Source organism: Muscardinus avellanarius (assembly GCF_963383645.1).
Source record: "Muscardinus avellanarius genome assembly, chromosome: 13".
In the NCBI taxonomy this organism is placed as follows: domain Eukaryota; kingdom Metazoa; phylum Chordata; class Mammalia; order Rodentia; family Gliridae; genus Muscardinus; species Muscardinus avellanarius.
In genome coordinates, this window is record NC_137799.1 from 89,976,076 (window position 1) to 89,995,279 (window position 19,204).

At 41.4% G+C, this 19,204-nt stretch overlaps 1 protein-coding gene across 5 annotated transcripts in view; it reads right to left on the bottom strand.

The window, feature by feature from the left end:
• Window positions 1-1,643: 1,643 nt before the first annotated feature.
• KIF27 (kinesin family member 27) overlaps window positions 1,644-19,204 on the bottom strand; it is a gene marked incomplete at both ends in the record, with an annotated part of 111,863 nt that continues 94,302 nt past the window's right edge. For all 5 annotated transcript variants that reach the window (XM_080709267.1, XM_080709268.1, XM_080709269.1 and 2 more), the window contains 4 exons: window positions 1,644-2,128; window positions 11,209-11,373; window positions 16,015-16,213; window positions 16,567-16,773. In XM_080709267.1, coding sequence (XP_080565393.1) covers window positions 1,644-2,128; window positions 11,209-11,373; window positions 16,015-16,213; window positions 16,567-16,773 — 1,056 coding nt within the window. The remainder of the gene's footprint in view (window positions 2,129-11,208; window positions 11,374-16,014; window positions 16,214-16,566; window positions 16,774-19,204) is intronic.

The window sequence follows — 19,204 nt, forward strand, 5'->3', positions numbered from 1 at the left end:
TTATCTTTCTTTCCCTACCAACTGGTTTTTGGTGCTAGGACAAGGAACTTGTCTCTTGGAGACAGCAAGGAGAAAAAGGAGGGCTGCCTCAAGTGCAGGGCAAGGCTACAGCTGGATCTTGGAAGAGATGCCCAGTATCCGAGTGAAGTCTGTAGCAGATCGGAGAGGAAAATGAACTCAGCAAGGAAGCGGGCCACTCTCACTGGGTAGGCGTCTGTAAGTCACGGTGGTTTTGCTGCTGCCTCCGCTCAAACATGAATTTGTCCAAGAAACTCAACTTTGCTTTACAAGTGAAAGTTTGGGAAAGCAATGAAACAATACCCCAGGACATCAGAATTTGAGCTGTTGCCTAAGATGGAAAAATATGGTGAAAAGAATGAGTGGGCAAGTGGTTCAGTTCTCAATTTTAAATACTATATAGTGAGATTCTGACCAAAAACTCGAAGGAAATTTCAACAAGTTCCATTTACACATGTATGGCCTCGATGCATTTCGGCCTGCCTGTTTGAAACCCTGATGAAACAGGTGGTAGAGAAAACCTGACTGAACCCCAGCTCAAGCTCTACAAACGTCCTCCAGACAGCTCAAAGTCCGAGCTCTTCTCTCTGAAATGCTGGGGTGCTTAGTGTCCCATTCTATCTATCATGGTTTATAATCCCATATTCTATCATTGTTTCCCTCTTCCATGGGACTGCATCTTTTCTCAAATTTTGATAGCATGAGAGATATATTGAACGCATAGGGCAGGAGATAGGTGAAAACTTATATGGTTTTATTAGCAAGCCAATAATATAATTAAAAACTAAGCCCAGAAAAATAACATGTTTAAAACATCAAGACTGAGGCACTCAACTTCTGTGGGCTCTGAGAATTATAAATCAACCTAGTTCCTAGGCCTGGCAGGTTGTCTCAGCCCACAGCCTACACTGTGGCTCACGGTTTCAGCAGGGCCACGAGGTGTAGCAGGAGACTCTCCCTTTGACACAAGGAATATTTAGCTGGATTTAAAAAAATAGCAGTATACTTGCATTTTAGAATAGCAGCAATATACTTAGAGTTATACTTTTAGAATATAATTTAATATTAATATACATTTGAAGGACATTTTACTCTATTATTTTGTTCTTAAAATAGTCCTAAATTTTTTTAAAAAAAACAAAAATGTGCCTTAAAAACATAAGCATTAAAAGTGGGAATATTTAAATATTATTATTAGAAAAAACATGTGTTTAATTATTTTGGAAATGTAAATTAAAACTTCCAAAACATACCTAGAGAATATATATACCTCTATAGAATGCAAAAAGATTACTGATTCAATCCTCCCCTTCTTCCTTTATCCAGAGGAAAGAGCTAGTGAGCTTGAGCTTTCACTTTTAACAGGTTAGAAAAGGGAACCTTTTTACATATCTACTATATTAAAAGTTCTATTAGCCGGGCGTGGTGGTGCATACTTGTAATCCCCGCGCTTGGGAGGCGGAGACAGGAGGATCGCGCAGGTTCGAAGCCAGCTATGCTAGCTTAAGAGACCCTGTTTCCAAATAAAAAAATATAAAATAGGCCTGGGAATGTAGCCCGGAGGTAGAAGGGCTTCCAGGAACCCCAGTACCACCGAAAAAAAAAAAAGTTCTATTGTTAAATGCCTACGTTTTTAAGTCACTTGGTTTCCTAGAAACTTCAATGGAATCGGCAGTCATCGATCCAACCCCAACTTCAAGACCGGAACGTCGTAATGATAGCTCCAAGACAGAAATCTGACGTAATTCTTTACGACACAATTTTACAGGTGTGACACCATGAAGCTGTCCCACATTTCCCCCTGGCTGAATTTGGGGGGAAGGTCGACAGTGGGATTTTTTAAACTGATTTTCGTCTATTTCAGTTTTATCCTCATTGTTTATCAACTTTCCAACAGGGGGAGCTAAAGAGCTATAAAATAGAGGTGACTCCGGGACATCTTCCCAAAGCTTCTGGGTATTTGGTTGTGTTCTTAGACTGCTTGAAGAATCGTCTACTTGTGTTTCCTTTCCTTTTAATGTCACACTTTCAGTTCTGGATGCCCATTTTAATTCTTCTGAAGGCACACCTGCCTCTTCTGGGTTCAGGATTCCATCTCCAGCATCATGATCTAAAAATAATCCCCAAACCAAAAATTTAGAAATTTCCTCAAAATCAGATATTTTAACCATAATATCCTAAAATAAGCACATGACTATCACTCAATATACAGGATGCTTTTCAGCTTTTTTGTTTAATGATTTCTTCTAGACAAATTTGTGAATATGAATTATTTCACCTATAGGGTATCTTGCGTGTGATAACTCAGGATTTTAATACCTGGGACAAAGCTGATAAATTATCTTCTAAGGATGTGGTTCCTCCCTGGAAACCCAGGAGTGCTTTAAGTCTCTAGTGCCTTTTAAGCCCACCTTCTGTGCGGCCTGCTGTTGATGAATTCCAGATCCTGGCCAAGTACAGAACACTGATTCTGCACCAGGCCTGCAGCATGCTTCAGGACTTGGCCTTATGTGTGTGAAAATCTGGTTGTGATTGGGCCTCCCAGAATATTCCAGGGCTGTGCTCTCCAATGACTCTGGGGTGTGCAGAACAACTTCTACCATCAACGTGGAGCTGAGAAGCCAAGCATGGTGGCACACGCCTGTATTCTCAGTACTTGGGAGGCCGAGACAGAAGGATTGCAGGTTAAAGAACAGCCCTGATATCTTAAGAGAGGTTCTCAGCAACCTAGCCAGATCTTTCAAAAAGTAAAAAAGAAGCCAGGCATAGTGGCGCACAATTGTAATCCCAGCATTTGAGAGGCTGAGACAGGAGGATCGTGGTTCGAGGACAGCCTCAACTACTTAGTGAGCCCTTTTGCAACTCAGTGAGACCCTGTTTCAAAATAAAGAATAAAAAATAGGGCTAGGGGTGTAGCTCAGAGGTAGAATGCCTTGGGTTCCATCCCCAGTACCACACACAAAAAATAATAATAAAAATAAACAGGGTTGGGGTGTAGCTCAGAGACAGAATGTCTCTGGTTCAATCTCTAGTACCACAAAAAAAGTAGATGAGAGCATACCCCCAAGTGGGTAACAAGTGTAATGAGTGATTAGAGAGGGTGAAGGGATCAAAGCTCAAAATGCTTAAATCATACCATATCTAATATCAAAGTTAACATCTAAACCAGGCATGGTGGTGTGTACCTGAAATCCCAGGACTTGGGAGACTGAGACAGTCAGATAGCAGGTTTGAAGCCAGCTTTAGCAGCTAGTGAGACTCTTTTATCAACCTAGAAACAAAATAGGTCTGAGGGTGGAGCCCAGAGATAGAATGTCCTTGGGTTTAATCCCAATAAAATACACACACACACACACACACACACACACACACACACACACACACAATCTTGCTTTTAAAAAAATTTATGTACCTTAATATAATGAAAAGTGCCAAATTTTTATTTTTATTTTTTGCAGTACTGGGGATCGAACCCAGGGTCATTCTACCTCTGAACTACACTCCCTGCCCTTTATTTATGAAACAGGGTCCAAGTTGCCAAGGGCCCAGCTAAGTTGTTGAGGCTCTCTGAGAACCTGTGATCCTCTTGTCTCAGTTCCCAAGTCAGTACTTGTGTGCCATCATGCCTGGATCCAGCACTTTTAAAAAATTCTCTATTTTGAAAAGGGATCTCTCTTAGCTGCTGAGGCTTGCCTCTAAGCTGTGATCCTCCTACTCACCCTTCCAAGTACTGGGATTACAGGCATACACCGCTATGCCCAGCTGAAAAATGCCAATTTTAATATCTGTTGATAGATGCTTAGTACACTTTTAGTGCTATGGAGACAAGGTTTAAGAATAGGTTGTGTACCAGTAGCCCCAAAACAAATCTGGTCCACAGACATGCTTTACTTGGCCTCTAACCTTAACTCAAAACTTAAAAAAATTATAACATCTCCTATAAAAATACAGATTTCCAGCTTTCCTACAAAAATAAGAGGAGTTAATGATTTTTGCCCAGCAACAGCAGCAGAACTGCCGCCACCATTAGAGGCCACAGCAGGCCTGACAGCGCCTTTTGGTTAACTGGCTCCCGTAGGTATTCACCCTAGCTTGGAATCCTCAGCTTAAAACAGAGCTGAATTTCTAGTTTTGGGGCGGGGGGAAGTATCCGAACTATAAATGGCATAGCTTCTCACATGGAACTAGAGAGGATACAAATTTGGCCAGAGATGGTGCCCTGCAAACCTGGCTACACACTGGAGTTGCCACAGAGCTATTAAAGATTCTCCTCTGGCCAGTGTCTGCGGATGAGGCCAGAAAAGTGTGTGTGTGTGTGTGTGTGTGTCTGTGTGTGTGTGTGTCTGTGTGTGTGTGTGTGTGTTTCTGGGGACTGAACCTGGGGGCATTCTACTTCTGAGCTACACTCCCAGACCTATTTTATATATTTATTTTGAAACAGGGTCTCAACAGTTTGATGAGGGTCTCACTACTTGCTGAGGCTGTCCTCTAACCTGTGACCCTCCTGTCTCCGCCTCCCAAGTAGTAGGATTACAGGCATGCACCACCATGCCTGCCTACAGATGACTTATGTTTAAGGATCACGTGTGAAAGAGCAAGATGGGCTGCCAAGGGCCGGTCTCAAGCGCTACCGTATTCCTCATAATAGGAAGTTTCCCACTTCCAGAATTTTACAACTGAAGTAACAAGCTAGGGAAAGACTAATTTACCCCAGGTCACACACCGCATCCACAAAGTCAGGATTCCAGGCCTGGGGCATAGCTCAATAGTAGAGCACCTTGCCTAGCAAGCTTGAGGCCCTGGCTTCCATGACCCAGCACCACAAGAAAAACAAAAGGAGAAGTTAGGATTCCTTATATATAGTTTGATAATGATTTAAAGTGATACAAGGATAGTTTTAATTACTTATAAACTGATTTTAGCCTCACAAAATATGTTAGAAAACATACATTATAACAAAGGCATTACCACCAAGTAGGCAAAAGATTTTAGTCAAAAAATTAATTTGTCTGGCACAGTGTACTAGTACTCTGTAATCCTAGTACTCGGACGGCTAAAACAAGAGGGTCACAAGTTTGAGGCCAGCACTGTGGAGTGGTGAGACCTGGCTTTTTTTTTTTTTAATGGTACTAGGGATCGAACCCTGGGGCCTTATACCTCTGAGTTACACCTCCACCCCTATTATTATTTTGAAACAAGTTCTTACTAGGTGATGAAATTCTCACCACTTGCTAAGGCTGTCCTCAAACCTGTGATCCTCCTGTCTCAGCCTCCCAAGTACTAGGATTACTAGGGTGCACCACCACAACCAGCTGCAAGACTTGTTTGGAAATAAAAAGTAAAATAGAGATAGGGATGTAGCTCGGAAGTAGAATACTTAGAAGACTGAGATAGGGAGATCGAAGATTCTCCACAGCTACTTAGTGAGGCTCTCTCCAACTTAATGAGACCCTGTTTTAAAATAAAAAATTAGCCAGTCGTGGTGGCGCACGCTTGTAACCCCCGCGCTTGGGAGGCAGAGACAGGAGGATCACGCTGGTTCAAAGCCAGCCCCGCTGACTTAAGAGACCCTGTTTCCAAAAATAAAAAAAAAAAAAGCCCAGAGATAGAAGGGCTTCCAGGAACCCCAGCACCACCAAAAATAAATAAATAAATAAATAAATAAATAAATAAATAAAATAAAAAATTAAATAGGGCTGGGGGTGTAGCTCAGAGGTAGAATGCCTCTGGGTTCAATCCCTAGTAACACCACCAAAAAAAGAGATTAATCTGCTATTTTAAAATGCCAAATTATATTTAAAAAGATAAATATAAGTCTGGCAGGCAGACAACAAAAAGACTACTCTCAAAACCAATGAACTAAACCAGGGGTGGTGGAATACACCTGGAATCCTAATACTTGGGAGGCTGAGATAGGAGGATTGAAGCCTCAGCAACCCAGTGTGGCACTCAGCAACTGAGACCCTATTTCCAAACAAAGAACTAAAAATATGGCTGGGGTGAATTTCAGAGGCAGAATGCCCATGAGTTCAATCCCCAGCAACACTAACACACACACACACACACACACACACACACACACTGAAAAACAATGAACTAAAAGTGAGGCATTGCACCACACATCTGTAGTCTTAGCTACTCAAGGCCAAGGCAGGAAAATCGCTTGAGCCCCTAAGTGTAAGTCCTGTTTGAGCAATACAGCAAGACCATGTCTCAAAAAATAATTAGAAAAACAAAATTATGTCATTTGCAAAAAGATGGATGGAACTACAGAATATGATGGCAAAATTGCAGAGGGCCTCACTAAGTAGCAGAGGCTGTCCGCGAACCGTGAGCCTCTTGTCTTAGCCTCCTAAATGGTGGGATTACAAGCATGCGCCACCACGCCCGGCATCACTTTGAATCTCACTGTGACGTACAATTACAATGAGCCAATAAAATTATTTAAAATAATAAATAGCTGGGCGTGGTGGTGCACGCTTGTAATTCCCGCGCTTGGAAGGCTGAGACAGGAGGATCACACAGGTTCGGAGCCAGCCTCAGCTACTTAGTGAAGCTCTCAGCAACTTAGTGAGGCCCTGTTTTCAAAAAAAATTATAAATTGGTGATGTGTACATGTATGTACAAGCAAGTTTTTTTAACCCCTATATGATGTATGAATATAATGTACCAATAAAAAATTTTAAAAAATAAATTATAAAATAGGGCTGGGGGTGTAGCCCAGAGGTAGAAATCCCTGGGTTCCATCCCCCCAGTACCACACAAAAAGTAAATAAATAAAATAATAAATAAATAATCCCAGTACTTGGGAGACTTTATCTATTTGTTTATCACAAGTTCAAAGCCAGTCTCAGCAATTTAAGGAGGCCCTTGTCAACTTAGTGGGACATTGTTTCAAAATAAAATAGGACTGGGGGTATAGCTTAGAGGTAGAACATCCCTAGGTTCCATCCTTACTACAAAATTAAGTAAATAAAACCCAGCAGGCACATGTCTGTAATCCCAGTACTTGGGAGGCTGAAACAGGAGGATCATAGGTTTGAGGCAAGCCTCAGCAATTTAGTGAGACTCTGTTTCAAAATTTAAAAAAAAAAAAAAAAAGCTCCAGGGTATCACTCAGTGGTGGAGTGCCCCTGGGTTCAATCCTTAGTTGCAAAAGTTAAGTAAAATATTTCTAGGTAGAAAAGCAGTTTAGCTAAAATACCTTTGGCATTATTATCAAGACTAGACATCTTGACAAGTTCTTCAGACAGATGTTACCATCATCTTACATCTCCTCAGGATTATTTGTTTTAGCTGTTTTCTTAAAGAGCAGAATAAGGATCCAGGTTTCGTAAATCTGTATACCAACATAGCACACTGCCATTTTAAAGAAATGTCTTGTAGACTCAGTAGATGTCTAATTCCAAGAAAGTGGGGGGATATTTTGCCTTTATTTCGGTGCTGGGGACTGAACAGGGGCCTCTTACCTGACGGGTATATCATCAACCTACACCCCAAGCCCAGAAAGTGGATTTTCTTTTTCTTTTTAAATTTTATGTATGTATCTATTTGTGGTACTGAGGATTAAACCTAGGGGGATTCTACCTTTGAGGCAAACCTCCACCCCCTTTAAAATTTTTATCTTAATTTTGAAATAGGGTCTCACTAAATTACTGTGCTCTAGCCTTGAACCTATAAACTTCCTGTTTCAGCCTCCCTAGTGCTGGGATTACAGGCATGTACCACCTGCCTGGCTGCATCTTCTTAAACCTGGTCCTATGTTGATTGTTGTTTCATGCTTAACATTTGTTTACTTTTCTTTTCCTTGCAGTACTGGAGATTGAACCCAGGAGCACTCTACTTCTGGGCTACATTCCCAGGTCTTTATTTTTTGTTGCTGTTTTGTTTTGTTTTGGTACTGAGGATTAAACTCAGGAGCACTCTACCACCAAGCTATACCCCCAACCATTTTTATTTCAAACAGGGTCTCGCTAAATTGCTGAGAACAGCCTGCAATCCTCCTATGCCAGCCTTCCAAGTACTGGGATTATAGGTGTATGCCACCATTCCCAAGTCCCAGGCCTTATTTATTTATTATTAATTTCTTCTTTATTTTTTGTGGTACTGGGGGTGGAACCCAGAGGCATTCTACCTCCGAGCTACACCTCCAGCCTAATATTTTTTTCTTTTATTTTGAAACAGGGTCTTACTAAATTGCAGAGAACCTCACTAAGTAGCTAAGGCTGCCTGCAAACCTACAATCCTCCTGTCTCAGCCTCCCTTGTACTGGGATTATAAGCATGCACCACCAAGCCCTGTTTCCCAGGCATTTTTAAATTTTATTATGAGATAATCTTGATAAATTATAGCTGCCCCCCTCCTGCTTCAGCTTCCTAAATAGCTAGGATTATAGGTGTGACTCACCCTGCCTGGCACTTTTTAATGTTTTGCAAGTAGGGTTTCAAGTAAAAGTTTCAACTATGTGCTTTGGGGAGAGAGAGATAGAGGAAGAGGGAGAGAGAGAGGGAAAGGTAGAGGGAGAGAGTTAGTTAGTTACTGGCAATTAAATCCAGGCGTGTTATACTTCCAAGCAAAATTGCAGCCCTATCTTATTTCTTATTTCAAAACAGGGTCTCGCTTAGTTACTAAGGCTAGCCTCAAACCTGCAGTCATCACCCTAAGTTTGAGGGCTAAATGAAACGATTTGTGAAAATGTCTGTACATGATAAATATCATAAGGTGGCACTAGAAACACTTTTCTACAAATATTACTGAGTTATCAATTTTACAACTATGTTACTTGTGCTATTATATTCAACATGGATCTTTTTTTTTTTTTTCTGTACTGGGGATGGAACTTAGGGGCATTGTACCTCCGAGCTACACCTCCAGCCCTAGTGTGTGTGTGTGTGTGTGTGTGTGTGTGTGTGTGTGTGTGTGTGTTACCAGGGATGGAACCCAAGGGCATGCTATCTCTGAGCTACACCCCCAGCCCCCCCCCCTTTTTTTTTTTTGGCAGTACTGGGTTCCTGGAAGCCTTTCTATCTCCGGGCTACACTCCCACACCTATTTTATATTTTTTATTTGGAAACAGGGTCTCTTAAGCCAGAGAGGCTGGCTCCGAACCAGCGTGATCCTCCTGTCTCCGCCTCCCAAGCGCGGGGATTACAAGCGTGCGCCACCACGCCCGGCTGCCCTATTTTTTTTTTAATCTTTTAATTTCTTGAAATAGGGTCTCACTGAATTGGGAAGGGCCTCGCTAAGTAACTGTGGCTGGCCATGAACCACAATCCTCGAGTCTCTGCTTCACTGAATGCTGGGATTACAAGTGGGTACTACCATGCCCGGCTATCCCTTTTTATTTTATGTTTTGAAACAGTGTCGTCATATTGCTGAGGGACTCACTAAATTGGTGAGGCTAGCCTCAAACCTGTGACCCTCCTGTCTCAGCCTCCCAAGTACTGAGATTACAGGTTATTTTGCTGTTTTAATGAGGGCATATTTAATCTTAGCAATATATTACCTTCCTGGCACTTCTTATTTTTACACAGTATTTTGTCATGTTTGGTCATTTCATTTATGAAACTGCTAATTTTATATACCTGCATATAATTTATGCATGGGAACATCTTTGTCTCAACATAGGTTTTATTGTATTTTTTAACTTCCAGAGATCATAGTATGAAAGACCTGATATATCTTAAAAATACATACACTTTTGCCTTTTATTATCCTATATTGCACATCTTTTCTAATAGTAATCAGAAGGCTTAGTTTGTTATAAATAGGAAAACAGCAGCTATTTTAACTTATAGGGTTATTTTAAGGATTAAGTGAATTAAGGACTATAAAAACCACTGGCATATGTCAATTAACAAGTGATCATTAGGTATCATTTTAGATATAGTTTATAGACCCTAGGTTTAACCCCTGGACTTCAGAGAAAAATGTTTATAATTTAGTTATATATAGTACTCTGCATTATATATATTTTTTTGTTTGTTTGTTTTTATGTCCTGGGGATTAAACCCAGAGGCATTCTACCTCCAAGCTACACCCCAGCCCTAGTTTTTATTCTTTATTTTGAAAAAAGGTGTCACTGAGTTGCAGAGAGCCTCACTAAGTAGCTGAAGCTGGCCTCGAACCTCAGCCTCCCAAGTACTGGGATTACAAGCGTGCACTGTCATGCCTGGCTTCATATTTTAAATATTTTAGAAAGTCAGCTGCACTCTTCAACTCTTAAGAAAAATGAAAGTTAAGGAGTTGTAATGGCAATCTATGGCCAGTGCATGAGGTAAAATGAATGGGTCCTTTAGACACTGTATACATTCCAACTGATATGATTCATAAATCCATTAACAAGGATGAACTGACCCTAGCATTTATGTGATACAAGATATTATTTGAATCAACCTTTATTCGGAGTTAATATAGTCTTTGGAAATAATACTTCATCCATACTGTACTTTAATTTTCAATTTTTTTTTGTACTGGAGATGGAACCCAGGGGCTTTCTACCTCTGGGCTACACTCCCAGACCTATTTTATATTTTATTTGGAAACAGGGAGGGTCTCACTAAGTTGCTGAGAGCCTCACTAAGTAGCTGAGGCTGGGTTTAAATCTGTGTGATCCTCCTGTCTTAGCCTCCCAAGTGCTGGGATTACAAGCGTGCGCCACCACGCCCAGCAGAAAAAAGCTGGCTTTTTTTTTGGGGGGGGGTGCTACTGGGGATAGAACCCAGGGACATTCTAACTCCGAGATACACCCACGGCCCTATTTTTTATTTTTTATTTTGAAAAAGGGTCTCACTGAGTTGCAGAGGGCCTCATAAAATAGCTGAGGCTGTCTGTGAACCATGATCCTTCTGTCTCAACCTCCCAAATGCTGGGATTACAAGTATGCGCCACCATGCCCGGGCTATAATCTGATCTAAGTATTTTCTAGAGTGAATAAAGCTTTGGCCTCTGGTAACAAAAATTTTAAAAAATGCTCATTACCTTCACACATACACATTCGTTCATTCATTCATTCATTCATTCACCTCTCATGGGATTCTTTCTTATAGATAGAGGAAACTATTTTATCTATAAACAGAAGTTAAATGTCACCTCCTAAATAACCCAGTCACTTGGGATAGGCTGCACTTTGAATCAGGCCTAATGTCACCAATGCTGGAGGGCCAGGGTTAGCAAAACGACGCTTCTTACATTCTGATACAGTCAGTTTCCACTGAGCTGCTTCCTGGGTCAGTTCTTTGAGTTTCTTCTTCAGATCCCTGCTTGTTTTCTTATAGAAATAAAGATCTTTTTCCAGCTGATGGATTTTATCTTCATATGTTTTTAAGGTTTCTAGTATGCCGTCTTCATCTTGCTCTATAAAACAGAAATTTATATTTAGACCTGGTTTTAAATAATTCACAATTATGCTTTAACATAGCCCCAGACTATATTTAAAGGGCCACAAGCATGTTACACATATTTGTTACCTGAATGTATTTGTTTTCAGCTACAATTTAGAGTCTTACTTTTGTAACATTTTTCAAAGGGTTGAGCCTTTAGCCACCTTCTCCAACCTACCACCCACCAGTTACTACAAACTCATGTTTCTTAAGCATTTTTTGTAGTTATTATGGAACAAGACTTATCCTTTATTTTTTTTTATTTTTATTGGTGCATTATATTCATACATCATATTGGGGTAAAAAAAAAAAAAAAACTTGTGTGTAGAGACATGCACACATCACTGATTTAACCCCTACCCAATTCCCACCCCATTCCCGCCCTGCCCCTCTTTCCCTTGCTTGGCTTAGTGGTTGACTTCGATATGTTTAAGTACATTGTGTGTTTTAGAGATTTTCCTCTTCCCCCCTCCTTTCTCCTCCTTTAGGTTGTCTTGTTTGCTCCTCTATAGGATTTTCTTTTTCATCTAGAGTTCCTCCTTAGCTTTTCTCCTTGACCCATTTCTCCTTAGCTTTCACATATTAGGGAAAGCATCTGATTTCTTATTTTTTGTGACTGACTAATCTCACTTAGCATAATGTCCTCCAGTTCCATCCATTTCCCTGAAAATGATGTAATTGAGTTTTTTAGAAAAGCAAAAATAGATGTTTTCTATAAAAAGTTTGGAACTTTATCCATCAGCTACATGAATATCTTACTTAAAGTTTGAATCAGGAACTGCGCTCATATGCAAAGACTTGGGTTTACTGCCCCAAGAAATACACAGCCACACCAGGCATAGTGATGCATGCCTGTGGTCCCAGTACTTGGGAGGCACAAGTTTGAGGCCAGCTTCAACAACTTAGTAAGTCTATATTTCAAAATAAAAAATAAAAAGGCTTGGCGTGGTGGTGCATGCTTATAATCCTAGCACTTGGGAGGCTGAGACAGGAGGATCAAGGTAGCGAAGACCTGCAAAATAAAAAAATAAAGAGGACTTGGGGAAGAAGCTCAGAAGTAGCATGCCCTAGCGTTCAATTCCCAGGATATCCCTCTTAAAAAAGGAAAAGAAAAAAGAGAACATGAAATAATATATAGCTAAAAGCTCATAAAAAGGAACGCCTGTAAGTCGGGCATGGTGGCGCACACTTGTAATCCCAGTATTTGGGAAGCTGAGACAGGAGGATCACACAGGTTCGAAGCCAGCCTCAGAACTTAAGGTTCTCAGAAGTTTAGTGAGACCCTGTTTCCAAATAAAATATAAAATAAGTCTGGAAATGTAGCCTGGAGGTAGAAGGCCCCTGGGTTCCATCCCCAGTACCACACACACAAAAAAAGGTAAAACTGTTAAAAGAGGCTAGAAAGCTTAAATCAATTTACAAAGGAAAACACTATAGAAGAGGAAAAATAACCAGTGTAAGTGCAGTTCTAGCTTATGCCACAATATAACTTAAAGCCTCAAATTAATATATCCTCAGCCTTATCTTTTATTCTTTATTTTTGAAAGGGTCTCACCAAGTTGGGGAGAACTTCACTAAATTGCTGAGGCTGGCTGCGAACCTGCAATCCTCCTGTCTCAGCCTCCCAAGTACTGGGATTACAAGTGTGTGCCACCACGTCCGGCTTTCTAATAAGTATTTATGAATGTCTAACACTGTTCTAGAACAGTAAAATCTCGTGTACTGACCTTCATAAAATACATATTTTGGACCTGCTCTCTTGTACTGACATGTATTAAATGGTCCTACTCATGCTGGTATTGGAAAATTACTTTGGTATTCATTTCCAAAATGTAAAAAGTAGTGAGGGCCTGGGTGCTGCACGGGCGCTCAGGCAGGGAGGGGGGCAGCTGTTACAAAGCAGAGTTCCCCTCTCTCTTTGCCCTTTGTTCTAATGATTACATTAGTAAAAGCCTTAGAGTCGACTGAAGCCTTTAGCTCTAAAACTATACAGAGGCAATCAGTGCCTGTGTTCACCTCCTCTCCTCTGTGACCTGGCCCAAGTATAGGAAAGGTAAACTCCGTGTACTGCTTTGAAGCGCCCTAGTTGATGAGCAAGCAATACTGCCCAACACAATAGAGGCGAAGGCCAGGTAGATTCTGGACCCCTGCACTTAGTAAGGGCACTGTCCAGAGGCAGAGAGGCACCACCTGGCTAAGGAATAAGTTACTAGCCCATTGCCTTGGTAACGCTGATAGGAAGAAACCAATACAAAATCTATTTAAAGGCTGGGTCCCAAAAAGGGGTGAGAGTTCCATTTTCGGGCTCTCCATCGTGCGCCACAGCAAGCTACCTTTCCTTCTCTATTTCCTACTGATTTTGTAATAAAGATTTGTTAAAGCTGCACTAAGCTATTAGTTTTAATTTTTCTATTCAGCAAACTTTAGTTTAGCCCTCTGCACCATTTAAACCATAATAATACTAGTTTGTAATTTTCTTTTGTCATAATCAACTGTTTCATAAAATTTTATTTAAGTATATTTGTACAGTTTAACCTATCATCTTGTTAAAAAAAAACTTACTTAAAATCAACAGCATCATAAATCAGAGTCCCCATAAAGTAGGGGATATAGGGCTGGAGATAAAGGTCAGTGACAGGGTAATGGGCGAGGCCCTAGGTTCCATACCCAGAACCCAAAACAAAACAAAACAAAAACCCATAAAATATATTTATATAAATCAACTTAATTTTATGTTCTATATTTATTCAGTTGAAGTTAGAAAATAAGAAATAAACATTTTCATTTACACCATTGTTATACAAAATTTGTATGGCTATAGAAATGAATAATTTTAAAAATGTTCTCATTTGGCTATGGTTTATAAGCCTTTGATGTACAAACCCAGTCACTTTTTTTTTTTTTTTTTTGGTGGTACTGGGGTTCCTGGAAGCCCTTCTACCTCTGGGCTGCACTCCCATACCTATTTTTACATTTTATTTGGAAACAGGGTCTCCTAAGCCAGCGCGCGCGGCTGGCTTCGAACCTGCGCGATCCTCATGTCTCTGCCTCCCAAGCGCGGGGATTACAAGCGTGCGCCACCACGCCCGGCTAAACCCAGTCACTTTTAAAATACATTAGAGTGGGGTGTGGTGGCGCCCACTTGTAATTCCAGTACTTGGGAGGCTGAGACAGAAGGATCCGGGTTTGCGACCAGTCTCAGCTGCTTAGGCCCTCCGCAGCTTAGTGAGACCCTGTTTCAAGACCCTGAGAGTCAGAATGCTCCTGGATTCAATCCCTAGTATCACACACACACACACACACACACACACACACACACACACACACACACACACACTGAAAGAGATTTAAAAGAGATCTAGAGCCAGGTGTGGTGGCGCACGCTTGTAATCCCAGCATTCGGGAGGCTGAGACAGGAGGCTTGTGTTTTGTGGACAGCCTCAGCTACTTAGACCCTTTACAACTCAGTGAGACCCTGTTTCAAAATAAAGAATTAAAAAAATAGGGCTGGGGGTGTAGCTCAGAGGTAGAATGTCCCTGGGTCCCAAAAAAAAAAAAAAAAAGAGACAGAGATCTAAACTAAGGGAAGGAGGGTAGGTTTGAATGGAGTGATGTGTGGCTCCTGTCATGAGGAAACTGGTTGCTCATTCATCAGTTAAGAATTAAGAATTAACTTAAGCCAGGTGTGGTGGCACATGCTCATAATCCCAGTACTTGGGAGGCTGAGACAGGAGGATCGCAGGTTCATGGCCAGCCTCAGCTACTTAGTGAGGCCCTGTTTCAAAATAAAGAACAAAAATAGGGCTGGGAGTGTAGCTGGGGGAGGTAGAATGCCTCTGGGTTCAATTCCCAGTACTGGGGGTGGGGGAAGAATTAACTTATAGGCAAGTTGCCCCAACACTCAGATTCATATATATCTCAGTTTTCTGCTTCCTCAGGTTGCTTCTTCCAGCTCCCTTTGACCCACTTTCAGCCACGGACTCCCGAGACTGGAGCTAGCGGTCTGGACTGGCAGTCACGGCTTCTGTCGCCATGGCAGCGCCTGTGTACTGGCGGCGTGCCCAGGCAGCGGGCAGCCTGACTGCTGTGCGTATCCTTCTGAAGCAGGAATGACAGCTGCACTGCTGCTCACTGGAAACAGCTCACCAACAGTGCACCAGCTCTGACCTAAGATCTGACTTTGATGCATCAAAGTTTACAACCAACCGAAAGGTAAACATGAAACAGATGTAAGACTGTGACACAGCCACTCACTAATTTGGAGACTGTGAAGGAATGTACATGTCATAGCACTGTATTCCTAGAAGACAGAAAAATTTTAACTACACACCAAAAAGCTAGAAATAACCCCACGTTTCCACAGAAAAAGTCGACCAACAACAAACAGGGGTGCAGTAGTTCTCTTGTGTGTGCTGGGGCAGAGGAAGGATAGGTATTTCTAGCAGCAAGAGCCCCACGTCAAAGTCACTTATCCCCAAACATGTAACTAAAATATGTAAAAGTTAAAAAATGTGTCTAAGGAGCAACTCTTCACACGCGTTGGGTTTTCAGGGGATAGACTCTGTCTTATTTCCCTGCCCATCACCATTCTCTTAACGACACACCAGGTACTGACCTCCGAAATGCTGTAGCAGCAGCTGCAACTTTTGCTCGTGCTCCTTTTGCTGGAGGATCAGTCTCCGGTCACACTGCACCCTCAGATGTCCCAGCGCAGATTCCAGCTCACGCACCACATTATCCCGTTCCAGAACCTTCATTTTAATTTCTTCATTCTCTAACCGTTGTTTCCGTTCAGCTTCTCGCAAATTAACTACCTAATAAAGACATTTTTTTTTTTTACCTTTTATGTGTCTTAGCCTAATACAATAGATTAATCTACTTTCCTTGGGCTACATAAAGATAAACTTACTTACTCTCCAGAGTATAAGTACTGCCCTAAACAAATGCTTTGTAGCATTTAATAACCTTTTTTTTTTTGTAGCAAAATAACCTTTTGCAGCCTTTTACATTTGTTGGAATTCTGAATTAGTAATACTTTCATTTTCAGTATAATGTATACTAGCAAATCTTTGAGCCTTTCAATTTCTTGAAAAATTCAACATAAATATGGGCAGCATCTCGACCCCTCCTGATAAGACAAATAAATACTGTTCCTCAAAAAACAAACCTTATTAAAATATCTGAAAAGAATAGCTCTAATCTCAACAGGATTCAGGCAAGTTAGTTTTTCCAAGACATATGCTTCACTGTGAGAGAGATTTTGGAACGATGCTCTAAGCAAGTTCTGACGACTCTGGATACTTTCATTCTTGTATTCAATTGCGGCTTCCAAAGCTTCAATCCCTTCTTCAAGTTGGAAAAGAACGTGTTCTTCCTAGATATAATACAACAGAAATCACTCACTTTAAATGGTATAACTTTAACTTTGTCAGATACTCAGCTGTTACTATGCTGTCTTAGTTTAATGGACATTACCACTCTTACTAAAATTTAAAAAAAATGTTTTAGTTCTTGTTATATTATACAAATGTACTGTGTTTGTGTGTGTGTGTGTGTGTGAGAGAGAGAGAGAGAGAGAGAGAGAGAGAGAGAGAGAGAGAGAGAGAGAGGTCATCGCTCAATATGCTATAACCCTGGCCCTTTTATTTTTTTATATTGAAACAGGGTCTCCCTCAATTAATGAGGGTGTTATTAAATTATTGAGGCTGGCCAGGCATGGTGGCACATGCTTGTAATCCTAGTACTTGGGAGGCTGAGACAGGAGGATCACAGGTTTGTGGCCAGCCTCAGCTACTTAGTGAGACCCTCTGCAACTCAGTGAGACCCTGGTTTAAAATAAAGAATAAAACATAGGGCTGAGCTGGGGGTGTAGCTCAGAGGTAGAGTGCCCCTAGGTTCAAACCCCAATTCCACAAAAATAAGATAAGGCTCACACTTGTAATCCCAATACTTGGAAGGCAGAGATAGGAGGATTGCAAGTTCGTGGCCAGCCTTAGCTACTTAGTGAGGCCCTCTGAAACTTAGTGAAACCCTGTTTCAAAATAAAAGAATACAAGCCGGGCGTGGTGGTGCACGCTTGTAATCCCTGCGCTTGGGAAGCTGAGACAGGAGGATCGCACAGGTTCAAAGCCAGCCTCAGCTACTTAGTGAGGCTCTCAGCAACTTAGTGAGACCCTGTTTCCAAATAAAATATAGAATAGGTCTGGGAGTATAGCCCGGAGGTAGAAAGCCTCTGAGTTCCACCCCCAGTACCACCAAAATAATAATAATAATAATAATAATAATAATAATAATAATAATAGTAATAAATAAAAAATAAAAGAATACAGCCGGGCATGGTGACATATGCTTTTAATCCCAGTACTTGGGAGACTGAGATAGGAAGATCTGGGTTTGCAGCCAGCCTCAGCTACTTAGTGAGGCTCTCCACAATTTAGTGAGAACTTATTTCAAAATAAAGAATAAAAAATAGGGCTGGGGATATAGCTTGGAGATAAAATGCCCCTGGGTTCAAGCCCTAGTACCACACACAAAGAATAAAAATAGGGCTGGGGGTGTAGCTTGGAGATAAGAGTACTATACCTAGGTTCAACACCCAGTACCACAAAAATAAAAAAATTAATTGTTGAGGCTGTCCTTGAAACTGTGATCCTCCTATCTTAGTCCCCTAGCAAGTGGGAATCCAAGTGTGTGCCACCATGCCCAGTCCTAAGTACAATTCTGTACATCAATACTTCTACTAATGAGATCTAGAGAGCCCTTGTGTCGCTCAAATGATCTATCAAAACAATACACTGAAGCCCGACGTGGTGGCGCACGCTTGGAATCCCAGCATTTGGGAGGCTGACAGGTTGATCGCGGTTCAACGACAGCCTCAGCTACTTAGTGCGGCCCATGGCAACTCAGTGAGACCCGGTTTCAAAATAAAGAATAAAAATAGGGCTAGGGTTGTAGCTCAGAGGTAGAATGCCCCTGGGTTCCATCCCCAGTACGCAAAACCAACCAAACAAAAAACAATACACTGCTGGGAAAGAAAGAAGAAATACATTTAGGTTAGGTTATTCAGGATAGAAATCAGGAGGTTCGTATGAAATGTTATTAACAGGGAAAATATAGACATTAAAAATGGTGGCAGCAGCCGGGCGTGGTAGCGCACGCTTATAACCCCAGCGATTGGGAGGCTGAGACTGGAGGATTGTGGAAGTTCGAAGCCAGCCTCAGCTACTTAGTGAGGCTCTCAGCAACTTAGTGAGAACCTGTTTCCAAATAAAATATAAAATAGTCTGGGGGTGTAGCCTGGAGGTAGAAAGCCCTTGGGTTCCATCCCGAGTACTGCAAAAACAAAACAAGAAATGGTGGCAACATGACATTTTTTCAGATATTGGAGATGTCCTTGGTAGGAAAATCAAAGCCTGATGAGTCCCTGTCAGCAAACCTCCTAGTTCTTTGAACTATGCAAATACAAGTTATTTGTGGTGGGGGTGGGTGGGGATCCTGCTCTTCGGTAAATTTTTTCAGATGTGTGGGAGTGGATATATTTCTGCATTCCCGTACCACTGTGAAGGTCACCTAACCTGAGCTCCTTGAGGGCAGACTGTCTTGTTCACAATCAGATCCTTTACCTAGAGTAACACTATCACTCAGTTTACATACCTGTGGAATGAGTTGTTAAAGGGAGAGGAAATAAATATTTTCCTCTGTCGTTGGTTATTTTTCTCTATTCTTCCCCTCAGCATCCCCAAGGAAAATAAAACATGAATATATATATTTTTTGTGGTGGTGGTACTGGGGTTCCTGGAAGCCCT